The 18,464-nt window shown below is 39.9% G+C and overlaps 1 protein-coding gene and 1 pseudogene across 3 annotated transcripts in view; both read left to right on the plus strand.

Moving 5' to 3' along the window:
• The window catches only part of LOC143668084 (sodium/hydrogen exchanger 9B1-like), a 91,448-nt gene extending 87,291 nt beyond the window's left edge, over positions 1–4,157 (plus strand). For all 3 annotated transcript variants that reach the window (XM_077142665.1, XM_077142668.1, XM_077142667.1), the window contains one exon: positions 3,930–4,157. In XM_077142665.1, coding sequence (XP_076998780.1) covers positions 3,930–4,142 — 213 coding nt within the window. In that variant the 3' untranslated portion in view covers positions 4,143–4,157. The remainder of the gene's footprint in view (positions 1–3,929) is intronic.
• Positions 1,008–3,923, plus strand: LOC143668086 (large ribosomal subunit protein uL23 pseudogene; annotated as a pseudogene).
• Positions 4,158–18,464: the final 14,307 nt, after the last annotated feature.

Genomic DNA, 18,464 nt, shown 5'->3' on the forward strand with positions numbered 1-18,464 from the left:
ATTAAATGTTTCAGCTCCTGTATCTCATTTGAATTGTTGGTTTGTTCCTTTGACTGGGCCATATCTTCAGTTTTTCTACTGTGATTTTTTTTTTTTTTTTTTTGCTGGTGTCTAGGCAATTTAATTACCTTAGTTAGTTTATTCTGGAGATTGCTTGCACTTCTTTTACCTAGGGTTTCCTTGCTGTATGAATTTGCTGTCTCTGTTCTTTGACATTCAGTTCAGCTTTCTCTGGAGCTATAGCTTAGGTTTTGTTTAACATAGGAGAATTTTTCAGTTCTTGTTTTCTTGTTTCTTGCCCTGCTTATAAAGTGCCTTTTTCCCCCCACCCTGAGGAAGGTCTACATAGGTATTATAGATCCTAGCTGGATTTTTCCAGACCAGACTGGCCTCCTATAAGGAGGAAGTATTCACCTGCATCAGTTTTCCCTGAGGGTGAGACCAAGCAGGTTTAAAGACTTTCCTGTGAAGTCTCTGGACTCTGTTTTTCTTATCCTGCCCAATATGTGGTGCTTGTCTGCCTGCAGGTCCCACCAGCATAAGATGATGCGGTACCTTTAACTTTGGCTGGGGGTGTGGTGGAGACAGAGGAGAGGTTGTAGGCTGGTTTTACTGGCTTCAAATTACCAAGCCCTGGTGTCTGAATTCCTTGAGAGAGGGATTCCACCTGAGTTGGGCTTCACCCCTCCCCTGGGGAAGGCCCAGGTTCCAGACAAGCCCTCAAAATGAGTTTGTTTCTGCCTATGCCTGGGGCAGTTGCAGCCTGAGGAGCCCTGCCGCTGTATCCAAAGGCAGTCAAGCCTTTGTAGAAACACAAACACAAAAAGCTCTGTTTCCTTCTCTATTTTTCCTTTTTCCATCAGCCCTGCCCCCTTGGTGCAGGGACAAAAATGAGTGACCTCTGCTTTGACCACATTCATCTGAGCTGGTGGCCTATTTTTAGTAGTCAGAATTTGTTAATTAATTCCACAATTGGCGTTGGTTGGGCTCAGCCCCTGCTGCTGGTAAAATCTCTTTCCTTTCCCCTCTGGGAAGCAGCCGTGAGGAAGGGGTGCCAGCCGGCACGGCTTGGGGAACTCACGGTTCTGGGGGGGGGCTCGCAGCCGGTCCATCTGGTCCAGACTGGGGTATGCTTTGTGTCCGGTCACTGACGTGGCCCCAGGAGCTGTTCTGTATTGTTTCTGGTTATTTGTTAGTTGTTCTGGAGGATGAACTAAAATGCGCACATTGCTAAGCCGCCATCCTAATGATAGACTTTTCACGAAGACAGTGCCGAAAGTGAAGGAAGCCCCTGCCCATCCTTAAACTGAAGCCAAAGCAAAGGCTTTGAAAGCCAGGAAGGCAGTACTGAAGGGTATCCACAGCCACACACACACACGAAAGAGGATTTGGACTTCACCCACATTCTGCTGGCCCAAGATGCTGTATCTCAGAAGACAACCCAAATATTCTTGGAAGAGTGACCCCAGAAGAAACAAGCTTGACCACTATGCCATCATCAAGTTCTCCCTGGCTGCTGAATCAGCCATGAAGAAAATTGAAGACAACAGCACATTTGTGTTCATTGTGGATGTCAAAGCCAACAAGCATCAGATCAAACAGACTGTAAAAAAGCTCTATGACATTGATATTGCCTAGGTCAACACTCTGATTAGGCCTGATGGAGAGAAGAAGGCACATGTTCTACTGGCTCCTGACTATGATGCTTTGGATGTTGCCAATAAAATTGATATCATCTAAACTGAGTCCAGCTGGCAAACTTTGAATATGTTTTTTGGCTATAAGGAAAAAAAAAGGTGACGGCAGCACATTATTATGAGTATAATTGATAATGTTGAGTTGTAAGTAAATCGGTTGAAAGGAGTAGTTTAGAGTCATGTAAATCACCAGAAGGAAAGCTAGAAAGGAAAACATGGGAATATATAACACAGTAAATCTTCTTGTGGACGATGACATTGATTAGCAGTACAAACATGAAAAATTCTTTCATGAATTAGAACATATATATATGACACTATTACAAGGAGTTAATAATAGAGTGGTATATGGGAGAAAATGTACCTATTGCAAGCTATGGACTATAATTAATAGTAATATCTTAATATTCTTTCATCAACAGTTACAAATGTACCGCACCAATACTGAGGGTCAGTAACGGGGAGGGAGGATAAGGAGTGTTCTAGTTCGCTAGCTGTTGGAATGCAATATACCAGAAACAATGGCTTTTAAAAAGAGAAATTTAATAAGTTGCTAGTTTACAATTCTAAGGCCGACAAAATGTTCCAATTAAAACGAGTCTATAGAAATGTTCAATCTAAGGCATCCAGGGAAAGATACCTTGTTTCAAGAAAGCCGATGAAGTTCAGGTTTTCTCTCTCAAGTGAGAAGGCACATGGCAAACACAGTCAGGGCTTCTCTCTCAGCTGGAAGGGCACATGGCGAACACAGTGTCATCTGCTAGCTTTCTCTCCTGGCTTCCTGTTTCATGAAGCTCCCTGGGAGGTGTTTTCCTTCTTCATCTCCAAAGGTCGCTGACTGGTGGACTCTCTGCTTTGTGGTGCTGCAGCATTCTCTGCTCTCTATGAATCTCTTGGTTTTCTCTCTTGTCATTCTCTTTTGTAGGATTCCAGTAAACTAATCAAGACCCACCCAACCATTTTAATAACCACTCTTGCTCACTCAAGATCACATCACGATCACATCACGATCACATCACGATCACATCAAGATATGACTCCATAAGTCACATCTTCAGGGAGATGATATAATTACAGTTTCAAACATAACAGTACTGAATAGGGATTAGAAGCAATGGTTGCCTTTACAAAATAGGATTAGTATCAAAACATGGCTTTTCTAGGGTACATACGTCCTTTCAAACCAGCACAAGGGGTATAGGATATTTTGAGTTTTCTTTTATATTTTTATTTTATATTATTGTTCTTATTATTACTATTATTACTATTGTTTGGGGGATTGAAAATATTTCTAAATTGATTATGATGATTGCACAATATGAGATGATACTGGGAGCCATTGATTTGGATGGATTGTTTGGTGTATGACTGTATCTCAATAAAATTGCATTTAAATTTTAAAAAAAGAAAGAAATATGCTAGAAGCTATCTGAGGGAAAAAGTTGTGATCCAGAAGGGTGTTTTCTACATCATTCTAAAACAATAAAGAATTCAAAGGAGTTCATCCCCTCACTGGCAGAGTATAAAGAGTGAATGGAAGGTAGAACATTTCTGTTATCTGAATATCTACTATGTAGCAGGTGTTCTTTGCACTTCTATGTTTAATCCTTAAAACCACCCAATGTGGTAAGTGTTATGTTGTTCATTTTACAAGTAAGTAATTAGAAACTAGAAGACTTTGAGTCATTTGAACAAGACGATGACCTGGTTGCAACAAAACAAGAAATCAAACCCAGTTTGCTAGATTCCAAACCTCGTGACTTCTATATTGCACTGCCTTCTAAGTAGGAAGAACAAGGAGAGCAACAAATCCCAGAGAACCATAAGGGATTTTAGTATTTTGTGTTCTTTTGTTGCTGCCAAGAACCCGTTGGCACATGATGAAGGCAACTGAGCAAACCCCTGGTTGAGTTAGTACTCCTGAAATCTAGAGTTATGTGAACACTCCAAAAAGAGATGCAGGAATATTGAAAGCACAAGAGTACAAATCAGCCCTAAAATGTCTTCATACAGATTTGTCACTTTTCCTCTTTTCCCCAAATATATTTGCTGGAAGAACACAGAATTGATAAATCATTCATGAAAATTACTCAGTACTTATATGGTCTTGTCTTTTTTCCTAATATTATATTTCCTAGTATTAGGTTTGGTTTATTTGTTGTTTTAACAGAGCCATTTATTTTTATTATATGTTAACTCTGTCTTTATGCCCACCTTTCCCCCTAAATGCAGGCTGTATTAGGTCCTCTGGCTCTAGAAACAGCAAGAATCAGCGCACCCCATTTGGAAGAGTATTCAGAGAATGTGATGACAACAGCATTTTTAGCCATTTTGATCACAGCTCCAAATGGAGCTCTAATTATTGGCCTACTGGGGCCCAAAATACTAACACATTCTGACCCAAGACTGTATAAAAGTTCCATTGATATGAGATTAGCACATTAAAAAATTTATTTGCCACCACCTGCCTGCTTCTTTTAGTAATTATCTTACAAGAGAGAAAAATTAAGAAGTTCAAATATATGAAAACTGCACAGCGATTTCAAGATTTAGTAAATATATGATCTAATAACAAGGAAAGCTATGATTTCTTATTCCAATGTTAATTTAATGAAAAGCAGTATTAAATGGAATGCCTTCTTTATATTCACATAATTCAAACACAAAATGAATATGTAATTGTACTAGGATAGTTTATGGTGATCAGGCTGAATTGGATGTCATAATACAAACTAAGCATAATAAACAAATGACCTACTGACAATGGAAGAAAATTCTGAATATGGAACTTAGTAAGATCCTCTAAGTGTCAAATGGAAGAAGTGGAACTCCTACCACTTTATAATACAGTTAAAAAGATTACCAGAAAAAACACAACGGAAATAAAACCCATCAAATTTGAATGGATCAATTAAATAGCTTTTAAATACTTGTTTTAGTGACTACCTGAATAAATACATTAACTGAAAGAACCAATACTGTAACACTGTGCAATACTCTTTAAAATGACAGTTTAGCTTAGCAGTTTTGCAATGAAGCACTATCTGTAATATTTATTTGTAGATATGAAATTTAATCACTAGTGGAAATGAGCAAACTATGTGTTTTAGTTTTCCAGCTGCTAAAATAAATAGCATGCAATAGATTTTCTTACAATATGTGGGAATCTGGCCTTCCCTTCATTCCAGGGGCTCTGAGTCTGTAAACTATCTCAAGTCTGGAATTGATTAAGGAGCCGTGATTCACTTTTTAAAATAATTCAAGTTAGACTTTTGTTCACTTCATCTAGAATTCTTCTGCTTATATACATCAAGTAACAATTTAGTAGACTACCCATCTCTTTTACTTCTAGGTACACTGTGATCTCCTAGCCAATGTTATATAGGTCCCTGGAAGTCTGCCTATTTGTTAACTGCTTTGAGTCTGCTGTCTACTGTGGTAGCCATGGCCAACTTGTCTTTGGCAATTAAGTGCTATCACTTGGCTTCTCCCAAGCTGGGTTCCAGTCATATCTATTGTGCTTAAAGATCCAAGTTTAGGGATAGCAGCTCCCACAGTAATAGATGACTACAGAGAAGAGCAACCACAGAGCTCTTTAGGGATGATGGAGTTAGTCTCACAAATATGTTTCTCACAGTCCTGATGAAAGGTGTGTTCTATGGGCTTTCCTGGTGTTGGTGAGCAGGTCTTATATGATAAATCAACTCTTAACATTCCAATCTCCGTAAGCCTTTGGATCCCTCATCTTATTACACCAATAAGTTCTTGTATTTTGGCCTCAGACAATGTAAACCACCTTTTCATCCATGCTTCAGCCAATCACTCACAAACCATTAGAGCCCTTCCTCACCCCTTGAACTACAACATGGAATCCAGAATCTCTGCTTAGTTTGGGCCCATATCAATAAATTTAGCCTGATCAAGCTTTATATTCTTTCAACCATTATCTCAAACCCTTAATATCCATTCACACACATAGTCCCCTGATTTCTACCTATATAAATTGGAAAAATCATGCAGTTCTTTTGAAATGACTCACCATGGGTCACACTCTGTACCTTATCTTTTGGAGCCTGTTGGGTCTTCAGTCTAGTTATAGGTCCAGAAGGTGAAAAGGAGGATTGGGGGACACAGCAGGGTTAATTTCTTCACGTGGAGTTGGATGGCAGATTCCTCAAAACAGACCATTACAGGTTTACCAGGCAAAGAGCCCACAGAATCTAGGATTTCAATGTCCCCATCACCATCATTATCAACCCATATGCTGCCATTCCAATGATTAGTATCCCATTCTTTTCTACTTAATGCCCTCACTTTAACAACAGAAACCCTGCAATGTTGGGAATAGCTTGTGTTGTAATTCAGCCACTCTCACAATGAGATTCTGGGTCTGGTTTTCAGAAATCTCAAGTCTGCGGCTACACAAAATAAGATTTTCTTTCAAGACACGCATAGACACTTTCACATCCTTCATGCTTAAGTTGGGAATTTTAAGCCTTGAGCTCATCCCTTTTTTAACTTTTTATTATGAAATAGAACATATATACAAAAAAAGCAATAAATTTGAAAGTATATTTTAACAAGTAGTTATTCTAAAGATTTCAAAGTTTGGTATGGGTTATAGTTCCACAATTGCAGATTTTTCCTTCTAGCTTCTCCAAGACACAGGAAGCTAAAAGAAATATCAATATAATGATTCAGCACTCATACTCATTTGTTAAATGCTAACTCCTCTGTTATGACTCCTCCTGCTCCTTCAGTCCTTCTCAAAATCTTTAGGTATATTTGAGCTATGCCCATTCTAACGTTTTCATGTTGAAAAAGGGTGTCAACAATATAGGATAGGGAGATAGAATTAGTCAATATTCTTAGAGAGGTTGGCCCCTATAAATCTCAGGACTTACCTGGCCTAGGAAACATCTTGAGGTTATAGGTTTCTGAAAAGTAAACTTAGTGCCTGAAACTATTAGAGAATCTCAGATAGAGCCCTAAGTGTTCCTTAGGGTAACAGGAATGATTTGGCAAACCATGGTAATTAGCTACAACTAGCTGCAGCTTGCATAAGTGTAGCCTCCAGACTGTCAACACTATTTGAACTGTCTTACCCAGTGATACCTTATTTTTTAAAGTTTTTTCCCCATTTTGGTCAGGAATGCATTGTTGCTTCCAAAGTGCCTGAGCCAGGAAAGAGTCAAGTGCCATTTTGTCAGGGAGACTTTCACCCCTCAAGGATATATCCCACGTGAAGAGGAGTGTAATGATTTTCCTTGTAGAGTTGGGCTTAGAGAGAGAGAGAGAGGCCACATCTGAGCAACAAAGGAGGTTTTCTGGAAGTAACTCTCAGACACAATTTCATCCCTTTCTTTTACAATGTATCTGGCATATTTAGGAACAACCGACCGATATTATTATACTTTTAAATTACACAAAATTCTGTTAAGGCATTAATATGGTTAAGTTCATGTGTCAATTTGGCCAGGTGATGGTGCCCAATTCTCTGGTCAAGCAAGCACTGGCCTAACTGTTACTGAAAAGACATTTTATGGCCGTTTAATAAACCAGAAGGCTGGTTTATTAAATCATCAGCATGTTGGTTATATCCATGACTGATTACATCTGCAGTCAGCCAAGGTGAGCGTCTTCCACGATTAGTGTCATTTAACCTATTATCAGTCAAAGGCTTTAAAGGAGAAGTTAGAAAAAAGAATTTCTCTCTCCACTTCAACCAGCCAGCCTCTCCTGGGTGCTTCATTGAAGACCTACTTTGGAGCTGTCCACTCACAGCCTGCCCAATGGAATTTGGACTCATGCATCCCAACAGTTGCAAGAGACACTTTTATAAAATCTCATATTTACATGTCTCTCCAGTAGCTTCTGTCTCCCTAGAGAATACAGACTACTACAATTTGATATTGGGAGTGGTTCTTGAGAAACAGAATCTTAATAGGTTTTTGCACTTTGTTTTCTACTCTAATTAGACTCAAAGACTCTAATGACTCTATTTCCAATAATCAAGATGGCACTGACAGTCCATGGTGTAAGTGGGCAATACAGATTCACAAAATATCACAATTTAATTCTGCTAATCATATACTTCTACCGAGCAAGGCTCTGGGTGACAATGTTTTTGTCAACAGTTTTATGGAGATAAGAGGTATGATATCGGCTGGCTGTTCTTAAATATGCTCGATACAGTTATAAGAGAAAAGGAAGGCTTCAAATTTGCAACTTAAATGCCTTATGAAAGATGTAAAGGTTTCTATGCGTGCACTTAAGGAAAATGTTATTTCCTGTGGTCACAAACTTGAGATCTTGGAAAACCAGACCCAGAGCCTCATTGGGTAAGTTGCAGATTTACAACATAAACTAAAATCTCAACTTTGCAGGGTCTCTGCTGTTAAAGTAAGGGCTTTGATTGGAAAAGAACGGGATCCTGAAACTTGGGATGGGCACATATGGGTTGGTAATGATGGCAATGGGGATATGAACACCCTAGATTCTGCTGAGTCTTTGATAAGCAGACCTGTTAATGGTCTATCCTGAGGAAACAGCTGCCCCACCTCCAGGCTTCCCTGAGGAGACAACTTCCAGGCCTCCAGGCCTCCTGAGGAATCTGCTGTCCAACCTATCCCTAAAAGATTAACCCTTCAGTGCCTGCTAAATCTGTAAGCACCAACTTTCCACTGAGGTTCTTTCTTCCGTGGAAGGCACAGGATGATCTCTGCTGGTCTTCTCTCCAGGCCCCTGGGTTCCAACAACTTTCCCCAGGGTGACTTCTTTCTGCATCTCCAAAGGCCTGGGCTGAGCTGCTAGTGCTGAGATGAGGAATGCCCAGCTGCTTAGCTGTGCTACATTGCAATCTCTCATTTAAGCACCAGCCAATTAAGTCAAACATCACTCATTGCAGCAGACACGCCTCCTAGCTGACTGCAGATGTAATTAGCAACAGATGAGGTTCACGTACCATTGTCTTATGTCCGCAGCAACAAGACTAGGTATGCTCACCTGGCCAAGTTGACAACTGAATCTAACTAACACACACCATCTCTGGGGAAACAGCCCTCACTCCTGTGTCTTGAGAGATTCATCATTTTTTCACCAGATGAAACTGCAGCAAAATGCCAAGTAATTGGCTTGAAAACACTTCAAATTCTTTTCAAGACCCACCCACATCACCCCTCTTTTCTTCAAAACCTATAACTAGACTCTGAAAAGTGAGATACAAACTGTAACCTATGAGGAGATATGCTATACTCAAAAGAACTGCATGAGTTTCCCAATTTATATAGACAGAAAGTAGGTGAATATGTGTAGGAATGAACATTAAGGGTGTAGGATAATGGTGGGAGAAATATAAAGTTAGATAAAGCTAAATTTATTGATATAAGCCCACTAAGCAGAGATGCTGCATTCAATGTTGTAGCTCAAGGAGTTAGAAAGTACACTGACAGTTTGTTTGGGTGGTTGGCTGAAACACAGATCAAAAGGTGGCCAACACTAAGAGTCACCTCCAGAGAACCTCTTTTGTTGTTCAGATGTGGTCTCTCTCTCTCAGTCAACATGACAAGCAAACTCACTGCCCTCCCCCTCTCTATGTGGGACATGACTCCCAGGGATGTAAACCTTTGCAACGTGGGACAGAAATCCTAGAATGAGCTGGGACTCAGCATCAAGGAATTGAGAAAACCTTCTCAACCAAAAGGGGGAAGAGAGAAATGAGACAAAATAAAGTGTCAATGACTGAGAGACTTCAAACAGAGTCGAGAGGTTATCCTGGAGGTTATTTTTAAGCATTATATAGTTATCACCTTTTAGTTAAGGTATATTGGAGAGGCTGGAGGGAAATGCCTAAAAATGTAGGGCTGTGTTCCAGTAGCCATGTTTCTTGAAGAAGATTGTATAATGATACAGCGTTTGCAAAGTGACTGTGTGATTGTGAAAACCTTGTGGCTGATGCTTCTTTTATCTATGGTATGGACAGATGAATAAAACATGTGAATTAAAAATAAATAAATAATGGGGGGAACAAATGTTAAAATAAATTTAGTAGATTGAAATGCTAGTGATCAGTGAAAGTGAATGGTAAGGGGTATAGAAAAAAATAGGGAAAACAAATGCTAAAATATATTGGGTAGATGGAATACTAGCAGCCAATGAGAGGGAGGGGTAAGGGGTATTGTATGGATGAGTTTTTTTTTTTTTATTTCTTTTTCTGAATTGCTGCAAATGTTCTAAGAAGTGATCATTGTGATGATATTGTGAGTATTTCATTATATATCAAGAATGGAATGATCATATGGTAAGAATGTTCATGTTTGTATGTCATTATGTTTAAAAAACATTAAAAAAAAAAAAAAAGGCCAACATTACCTGAGGTCAAAATGTCAGAACTGCCCTGGTATAATGTAGAGGAGGGGATCCAAAGGCTTAGAGGGATTGGAATGTTAGAGCAGATTTGTCAGGGGGACCTGCTCTCATGCCCAGGAATGTCCAGAGGAACACCTTTTACCAGGACTATGAGGAATAAATTTGAGACTAGCTCCATCATTCCTGAAGAATTCTGCCTTTGCCTTTCTATGTGAGTCAGATATTGCTATAGGAAATACTGTCAATGAGCTGTATTCCTTGAACACAATGGGGTTGATTGGATCCCGAGTTTGCAAAAGTCACATAGCAGAGCTTATCACCAAACGCAAGATAGGCATGGTTACCATAATGGATAGCAGACTCAAAGACACACTCAAAATTGTCTGATTACAGAGACTTAAGGCATTGACTAATAGATCATGAGGTTCCTAGAAGTATAAGAGATGGGTAGTCTACTAAATTCTTATTTGAGCTATGTACGCAGTAGAGCTCTAGGGAAAGTGAACAAAAGTCTAACTTGAATTTTAAAAAAAGATAGTCATGGCCACTTAGTAAATGCCAGACCTGAGACAATTTATAGACCCAGAGCCCGTTGAATGAGTACCCAGGCACTCTTGGGTAAGGACCTTGTTACACTGTGAAAACTTTCACTATTAACCTTCCTCCCAGGCTTCCCCAAGGAGATCCATGGCCTTTTACCAGGGTAACTGGACATTAGGGAAATAGAATTGATCAGATATATCATGGATTATTAGACACAGGCTCAGATGTGACATTAATTCCAGGACACCCAAAATGTCACTTTGGTCTACTAGTCAGAGTAAGGAATTATGGAGGTCAGGTGATAATGGAGTTTTAGCTCACATCCATCTCACAGTGGGTCCAGTGGGTCCCCAGACCCATTCTGTGGTCATTTCCGCAGTTCCAGAGTGCATATTTAGAATCGACATACTCAGCAACTGGCAGAATCCCCACTTTGGTTCTCTGACTTGTGGAGTGAGGGCTATTATGGTGGGAAAGACCAAGTCAAAGTCACTATAACTGCCCCTATCTAGTAAAACAGTAAATCAAGAGCAATACCAGATTTCTGGAGTGATTGCAGAGATTAGTGCCACGCTTAAGGACTTGACAGATGCAGGGATAATGATTCCTACCATGTCTCCATTCAACTCCCCTATTTGGCCTGTGCAGAAAACAGATGGGTCTTGGAGGATGACAGTGGATCACCATAAACTTAACCAGGTGGTGACTCCAATTGCAGATGCTGTCCCAGATGTGGTATCTTTGCATGAGCAAATCAACACATCCCTTGGTAGCTGATAGGCAGCTATTAATCTGGAAAATACTTTGTTTGCAATAGCTGTTAGTAAGGACCACCAGAAACAGTTTGCTTTCAGCTGTCAAGGCCAGCAGTATACCTTCACTGTCCTGCATCAGGGGTGTATCAGTTCTCCAGTCCTATGCCATAATCTTGTCCTCAGGGAACTTGATTGTTTCTCCCTCCCACAAGACATCACACTGCTCCATTATGTTGAAGATATCATGTTGATTGAACCTAGTGAGCAAGAAGTATTAACTACTCCAGAATTATTGGTAAGGCACTTGTGTGTCAGAGGATGGGAAATATAGCCAACAGAAATACAGGGGAGTTCCACGCTCATGAAATTTCTAGGTATCCAGTGGCATGGGACAGGTCAAGATATCCCTCCTAAAATGAAGGGTAAGCTGTTGCATCTGGCACCTTCCACGACCAAAAAAAGAGGCACAATGCCTAGTTGGCCTCTTTGGATTTAGGGCACAACATATATCTCATTTGGGTGGGCCACTTTGGCCCATTTACAAGAGACAAGAAAAGTTGTTAGTTTTTAGTGGGGACTGGAACAAAAAAAAGCCTTGCAACACAAAAGAAGGCTGTTGTGCAAGCTTCTCTGCCATTTGAGCTATATGATCCAGCATATCAAATGGTGCTGGAAGTGTCAGTGGCAAACAGAGATGCTGTCTGGAGCCTCTGGCAGGCCCTATAAAAGAATCTCAATGCAGGCCCTTAGGATTTTGGAGTAAAGATTTACCATCCACTGCAGATAACTACTCTTCTTTTGAGAAATAGCTTTTGGCCTGCTACTGGGCCTTAGTAGAGACTGAATGCTTAACCATGGACCATCAAGTTACCATGAAGTATGAGTTGCTTATCATCAGCTGTGTGTTGTCTGACCCACAAAGGCATAAATTTGGGCACACACAGCAGCACTCCATCTTAAAATTGAAATGGCATATATGAGATAGGGCCAGAGTAGGTCCTGAAGGCACAAGTAAGTTACATGAGGAAGTGGCCCAAATGCCCATGGTCTGCACTCCTGCCACATCATCTTCTCTTTCCCAGACCAGAGCTATAGCCTTTTGGGGAATTCCTTACAATCGGTTAACTAGGAAGAAAAAACTTGGGCCTGGTTCATAGAAGGTTCTGTATGATATGCAGATACTACCTGGAAGTGGACAGCTGCAGCACTACAACCCCATGCTAAGATGTCCCTGAAGTATGGTGATGAAGGGAAATCCTCCCCATGGGTTCATTTTGTTTGGAAGGAGAACTGGCCAGAGATGTGCTTGTATATTGACTCTTGGGATGTTGCTAATGGTTTGGCTGGATGGTCAGGGACTTGGAAGGAGCATGATTGGAATATTGATGACAAAGAAGTCTGGGGAAAAGGTATTTGGTTAGATTTTTCTGATTGGGCAAAAAATCATGAAGCTATTTGTGTCCCATGCAAATGCTCACCAGAGGTTGACTTTAACATAGGAAGGTTTTAATAATCAAGTGGAACCTTGGGTAGAACATGAGATTTTGTTGGTTTGTCCAGAGTGATGCCCTGATGAATCCCAGGGTGATTTGATCAGTGAGTGGAAAAGTATTTGCAAAGTCCCCTTCGGGGAATGGTGAGAATGGGGGGAAAATTCAACCTCCCCAAGTTGAATTCGTGATATTCTCACAAGCAGCGTGGACAACCGAAGTTACAGGCTGAGCCCCCAGTCTTGGGGTTTGTTCACATGAAACTTAACCCCACAAAGGATAGGTCAAGCCTACTTAAAATTAGGCCTAAGAGTCACCGCCAAGAGAACCTCTTTTGTGGCTCAGATGTGGCCTCTCTCTCCAGCCAACACAACAAGCAAACTTACCCTCCTCCTGTCTGTGTGGGACATGACTCCCAGGCGTGTGGACCTTCCTGGCAATGTGAGACAGAAATCCTAGAATGAGCTGAGACTCAGCATCAAAGGATTGAGAAAAACCCTAGAATGAGCTGAGACCCAGCATTAAGGGATTGAGAAAACCTTCACGACCAAAACAGGGAAGAGTGAAATGAGACAAAGCGTCAACAGCTGAGAGATTCCAAACAGAGTCAAGAGGTTATCCTGGAGGTTATTCTTATGCATTAAGTAGATATCACCTTGTTATCCAGGATGTAATGAAGAGGCTGGAGGGAACTGCCTGAAAATGTAGAGCTGTGTTCCAGTAGCCATGTTTCTTGATGATGATTGTATAATGATATAGCTTTCACAATGTGACTGTGTGATTGTGAAAACCTTGTGTCTGATACTCCTTTTATCTACCTTGTCAACAGACGAGTAGAACAAGTGGAACAAAAATAAATAATAGGGGGAACAAATGTTAAAGTAAATTTAGTTTGAAATGCTAGTGATCAATGAAAGGGAGGGGTAAGGGGTATGGTATGTATAATTTTTTTTCTGTTTTTGTTTTATTTTTCTGTTGTCTTTTTTATTTCTTTTTCTGAATTGATGCAAATGTTCTAAGAAATGATCATGATGATGAATATGCAACTATGTGATGATATTAAGAATTACTGATTGTATATGTAGAATGGAATGATATCTTAATGTTTTGTTTGTTAATTTTTTTAATTAATAAAAAAAGTTAAAAAAATGAATTACTGAAAAAAAATAAATAATCAAGTGGATAAGATGACCCATTCTGTGGATACCAGTCATTCTCTTTCCACAGCCACTCCTACATTGCCAGTGGGCTCAGCAGCACAGAATTCCACCAACCAAGGCCAATCTGTCACGCCACTGCTGAATGCCCAGCCTGCCAGCAGCACAGACCCACACTCAGCCCTCGATATGACACCATTTCCCGAGGTGATCAGCCTGCTGTGTGGTGGCAGATTAATTACATTGGACCACTTCCATCATGGAAGGGGAAGTGATTTATTCTAACTGGAATAGACACATAATCTGGATATGGGTTTGCTTTCCCTGCATGCAATGCTTCTGCCAAGCCTACCATCTGTGGACTTAAAGAATGCCTTATCCATTGTCATGGTATTCCACAGAGCACTGCTTCTGATCAAGGAACCCACTTAACAGCAAATGAAGTGCAGGAATAGGCACGTGCTCATGGAATTCTCTGGTCTTACCATGTTCTCCATTATCCAGAAGCAACTGGGTTAATAGGATGGTATAATGGCCTTTTGAAGACTCAATTATGGTCCAACTAAGTGGCAATACATTGCAGGCCTGGGGCAGTTTCTCCAGGAGGATATGTATGCCCTGAATCAGCATCCAATCTGTGGTGCTATTTATCCCATAGCCAGAATTTGCAGGCCCAGAAATCAAGGGGTGGAAATAGGAGTGGCACCACTCAATATTACACTAGTGATCAGTGGATCACTGAAAAAAAAATTTTTTTTTGCATCCTGTCCTTGTAACCTTAAGCTTTGCTGGCCTACAAGTCCTAGTTCCAAAAGAAGGAGTGATTCCACCAGAACATAACAATGATTCTACTGAACTGGAAGTTAAGATTGCTACCTAGTCACTTTGTGCTCTTCATGCTTCTGAATCAACAGGCAAAGAAGGGGACTATCATACTGGCTTGGGTGATTGATCTTGAAATGGGACTGCAACTACACAATAAAGGTAAAGAAGAGTTTGCTTGGAGAACAGGAGATCCCTTGGGGTGTCTCTTAGCATTGCCATGCTGTGTGATTGAAGTCAATGGAAAACTGCAACAACCCAATCCAGGCAGCACTACCAATGGCTGAAAGACCTCAGGAATGAAGAATCATGTCACCTCACCAGGCAAAGAACCATGACATCTGAAATGTTTGCTAAGGGTAAAGGGAACATGGAATGGGTAGTGGAAGAAGGTAGTGATAAATACAAACTATGACCACATGACCAGTTACAGAAACAAGGACTGTGAAGGCATGAATAGTTCTTCGTAACTTTGTTGAAAGTATGTTCATATTTGTACATAAAGCAAATATCTTATTTTCGTCTCTAGATTATCCTCTTATCATATGACATAAGTTGTATTGTTTATGTTATAGTATTTAAGTTATAGGATATCAAGTTTAAGAGTGAATGTTACCCAGGACCTGCACTCTATTCTGGAGAGATTTAGTGCATTTTCAGTTATACACAGGACAGTTGAATATTGTTAGGTAAAAAAAAAAAAAAAGTCTGTTATTGTGTTTTATTTAGAGATGAAGTACAGTTTGAGGTGATATATAGAGCTGTCAAGTTGACAAGGGGTAGACCGTTATGGTTAGGTTCATGTATCAACTTGGCCAAGTGATAGTGCCCAGTTGTCTGGTCAAGCAAGCACTGTCTAACCATTACTGCAAGGATATTTTGTGACTAGTTAATAAGCCAGAATATTGACTTATTAAATCATCAGGACATTGACTACATCTATGTCTGATTACATCTGCCAAGGGGAGTGTCTTCTGCAATTATTGATGTTTAATGTAATCAGTCTAAGGCTTTAAAGGAGAAGTCAGAAGAGAGAATTGCTCTCTACTTCAGCCAGCCAGTCTCTCCTGGGGGATCCATTGAAGACCTTTATTGAAAGTGTCAGCTTGCAGCCTGCCTTACAGAATTTGGACTTGTGCATCCCCATAGTTGCATAAGACACTTTTATAAAATTTCATATTTACCAGATATTTACAGATATCTACTGTTGATTCTGTTTCCGTAGAGAACTCTCATTAATACAGGTGTCAAAAACTCCCCCAGATCCTTGCATCTTATAATCATTTGATTAGGTATATCCAGTGGTGATATTTTGCATATCTCTATTTCCATGGACTATCAGTGACACCTTGATTGTTGGAAATAGTTATTAGTGCCTTTGAATCTAATCAGATTAAAAGGTCAATCCAAAAGCCCTAGAAACAATTTAGAAAGCTCATGCCTATGATTCTGTTTTTCGATGTAAGCATTATGAGATCTTTAAAGTCCCAACTCTGTGGAGCAGGCCCCAAGCTGGAACCTCTGATCAAAGTTTTCAATGAATTTCCCAGAAGCTGGTTGGCTGAAGTAGAAATGGAAATTCTCTTCTGACTGTTTTGAAATCATTACATCTCCTTTTAAAGCCTTCAGCTGATAGGATGAGACTTCTTTCATTGTTAAGGCAATCTCCTCAGTTGATTGTCATAATCAGCCATAGGTACAATCAATTCACTAATGATTTAAGTTCATGAAATATCCTCATAGTAATAATCAGGCTAGTGCTTGCTTGACTCAACCACTAGCTAGCACAACCCAGCCAAGTTGGCACAAGAACCTAACCATCATAAGTGGGATTGAAATCTTAATAATATCTAGCTTTCCACAGGGAGCCCAGAATAAGAAAGAGGTCCTTTAACCTTAAATAGATTATTGTAATGTCTGGATGCATCCTAGATTATATTAACCATATAATCAAAAAGTATTGGCAAAGTCCTTTCAGGGATCAGAGAAAGAATGTGGAACTATTAAACCTTACCATCAGGGAATCCCTGATAGTGTGTCAAACTTTAGGGACACCCAAATCAATAGGCCATGCCCCCGATCCTGAGGCTTACTCATGTGAAGCTTATGTAGTGGAGAAGCTTAGACTACCTATATACCTGCCTAAGAGTTACTTCTGGAGGACCTCTTTTGTTGCTCAGTTGTGGCCTCAGTCTCTCTAAGCCCAACTCTGCAAGTGAAATCATTGTCCTACCCCTTACATGGGACATGACATCCAGGGGTGAAAGTCTCCCTGGCAATGTAGGAGATGACTCCCAGGGATGAATCCGGCCCTGGCACCATGAGATCAACAATTCCATCCTGACCAAAAGGGGGAAAAGAAGTGTAACAGATAAAGTAGCAGTGGCAGAGAGAGTTCAAATAGTGTCGAGAGGCTACTCTGGAGGTTGCTCTTACGCAAGCTTCAGTTAGACTTGTTACCTATCATAACCTGCCAAACCCCAACCAGGACCATTCCAGCCAATCCTAAAGAACACCTAGGGCAATATATAAGATTCCACAAGGGTTCCGTGCACTAGAATAACTTTCCAGAAACCTACAACCTCCAGATGGGTCCCTGGTTCAGATAAGTCCTGAAACCTAGAGGGCCTAGTCTCTCCAGAACATCAGATAGTTCCATCTTTCTACCCCATATTAGTGACAAACCCTTCCAATATGAAAAATTTAGAATGACCATAGCCCAAACACCCATAAAGAAAGGGATGGAAAGATCAAAGGTGATGGTGGAGTTATACAGTGAAGATGGGATTTAACAAATAAATATGAGTGCTGAATCATCAAATTGATATCTCTTTTCGTCTCCAGTATCTTAGAGCAGCTAGGAGTAAAAACTTATAATTATGGAATTATAAGCCATGTCAGACTCTGAAATATGTTCTACAACTACTTATGGTACTGTGCTTTGAAATTTATTTCTTTTTTGTATATATGTTATTTTTCACAAAAAAAGAAAGAAAAGTCTATTGCACTGATAAAAAAAAAGTTAAGCTTTCTAAAAATAGTAATAATACTTAGCTTTCCCGTCCATGAATACAGAATATTTTCCATTTATTTCCATCTTCCTTAATTTCTTTTAGCAATGATTTGTAGTTTTCTGTGTACAAGTCCTTTATATCCTTGGCTAAATTTATTCCTAGAAATTTTATTCTTTTATTTGCCATCAGTGTTTCTTTAACATATTTACAGAGTTGTGCCACCATAACCACAATCAATTTTAGAACATTTTCATCACCTAAAAAAAAATCCCATATCTTGAGCAATCACTGTCCATTTCCCCTTAACCTCCCATTCCCTGGCTAAGCATTAACTTACTTTCTGCTTCTATATATTTGTCTCTTTGGGCATTTCTTATAAATGGAATCATACACTATGTGGTCCTTTCTGAGTGGCTTCTTTCATTCAGTATATTCTTTACAAGATTCATCCATGTTGTAGCATGTATCATACCATCATTACCTTTTGTATCACTCAAATATCCCAAAGTTGAACATGGAATGTCTCTTCATGCAGGCTCCTTTGTCTTTTGTACATGACTCCATTAATGTTTGATTATTTCTTTGATTTCTGGCACAATAATTTGTCCCATGCTCACTT

Source organism: Tamandua tetradactyla, chromosome 24 (assembly GCF_023851605.1).
Source record: "Tamandua tetradactyla isolate mTamTet1 chromosome 24, mTamTet1.pri, whole genome shotgun sequence".
NCBI lineage: Eukaryota > Metazoa > Chordata > Mammalia > Pilosa > Myrmecophagidae > Tamandua > Tamandua tetradactyla.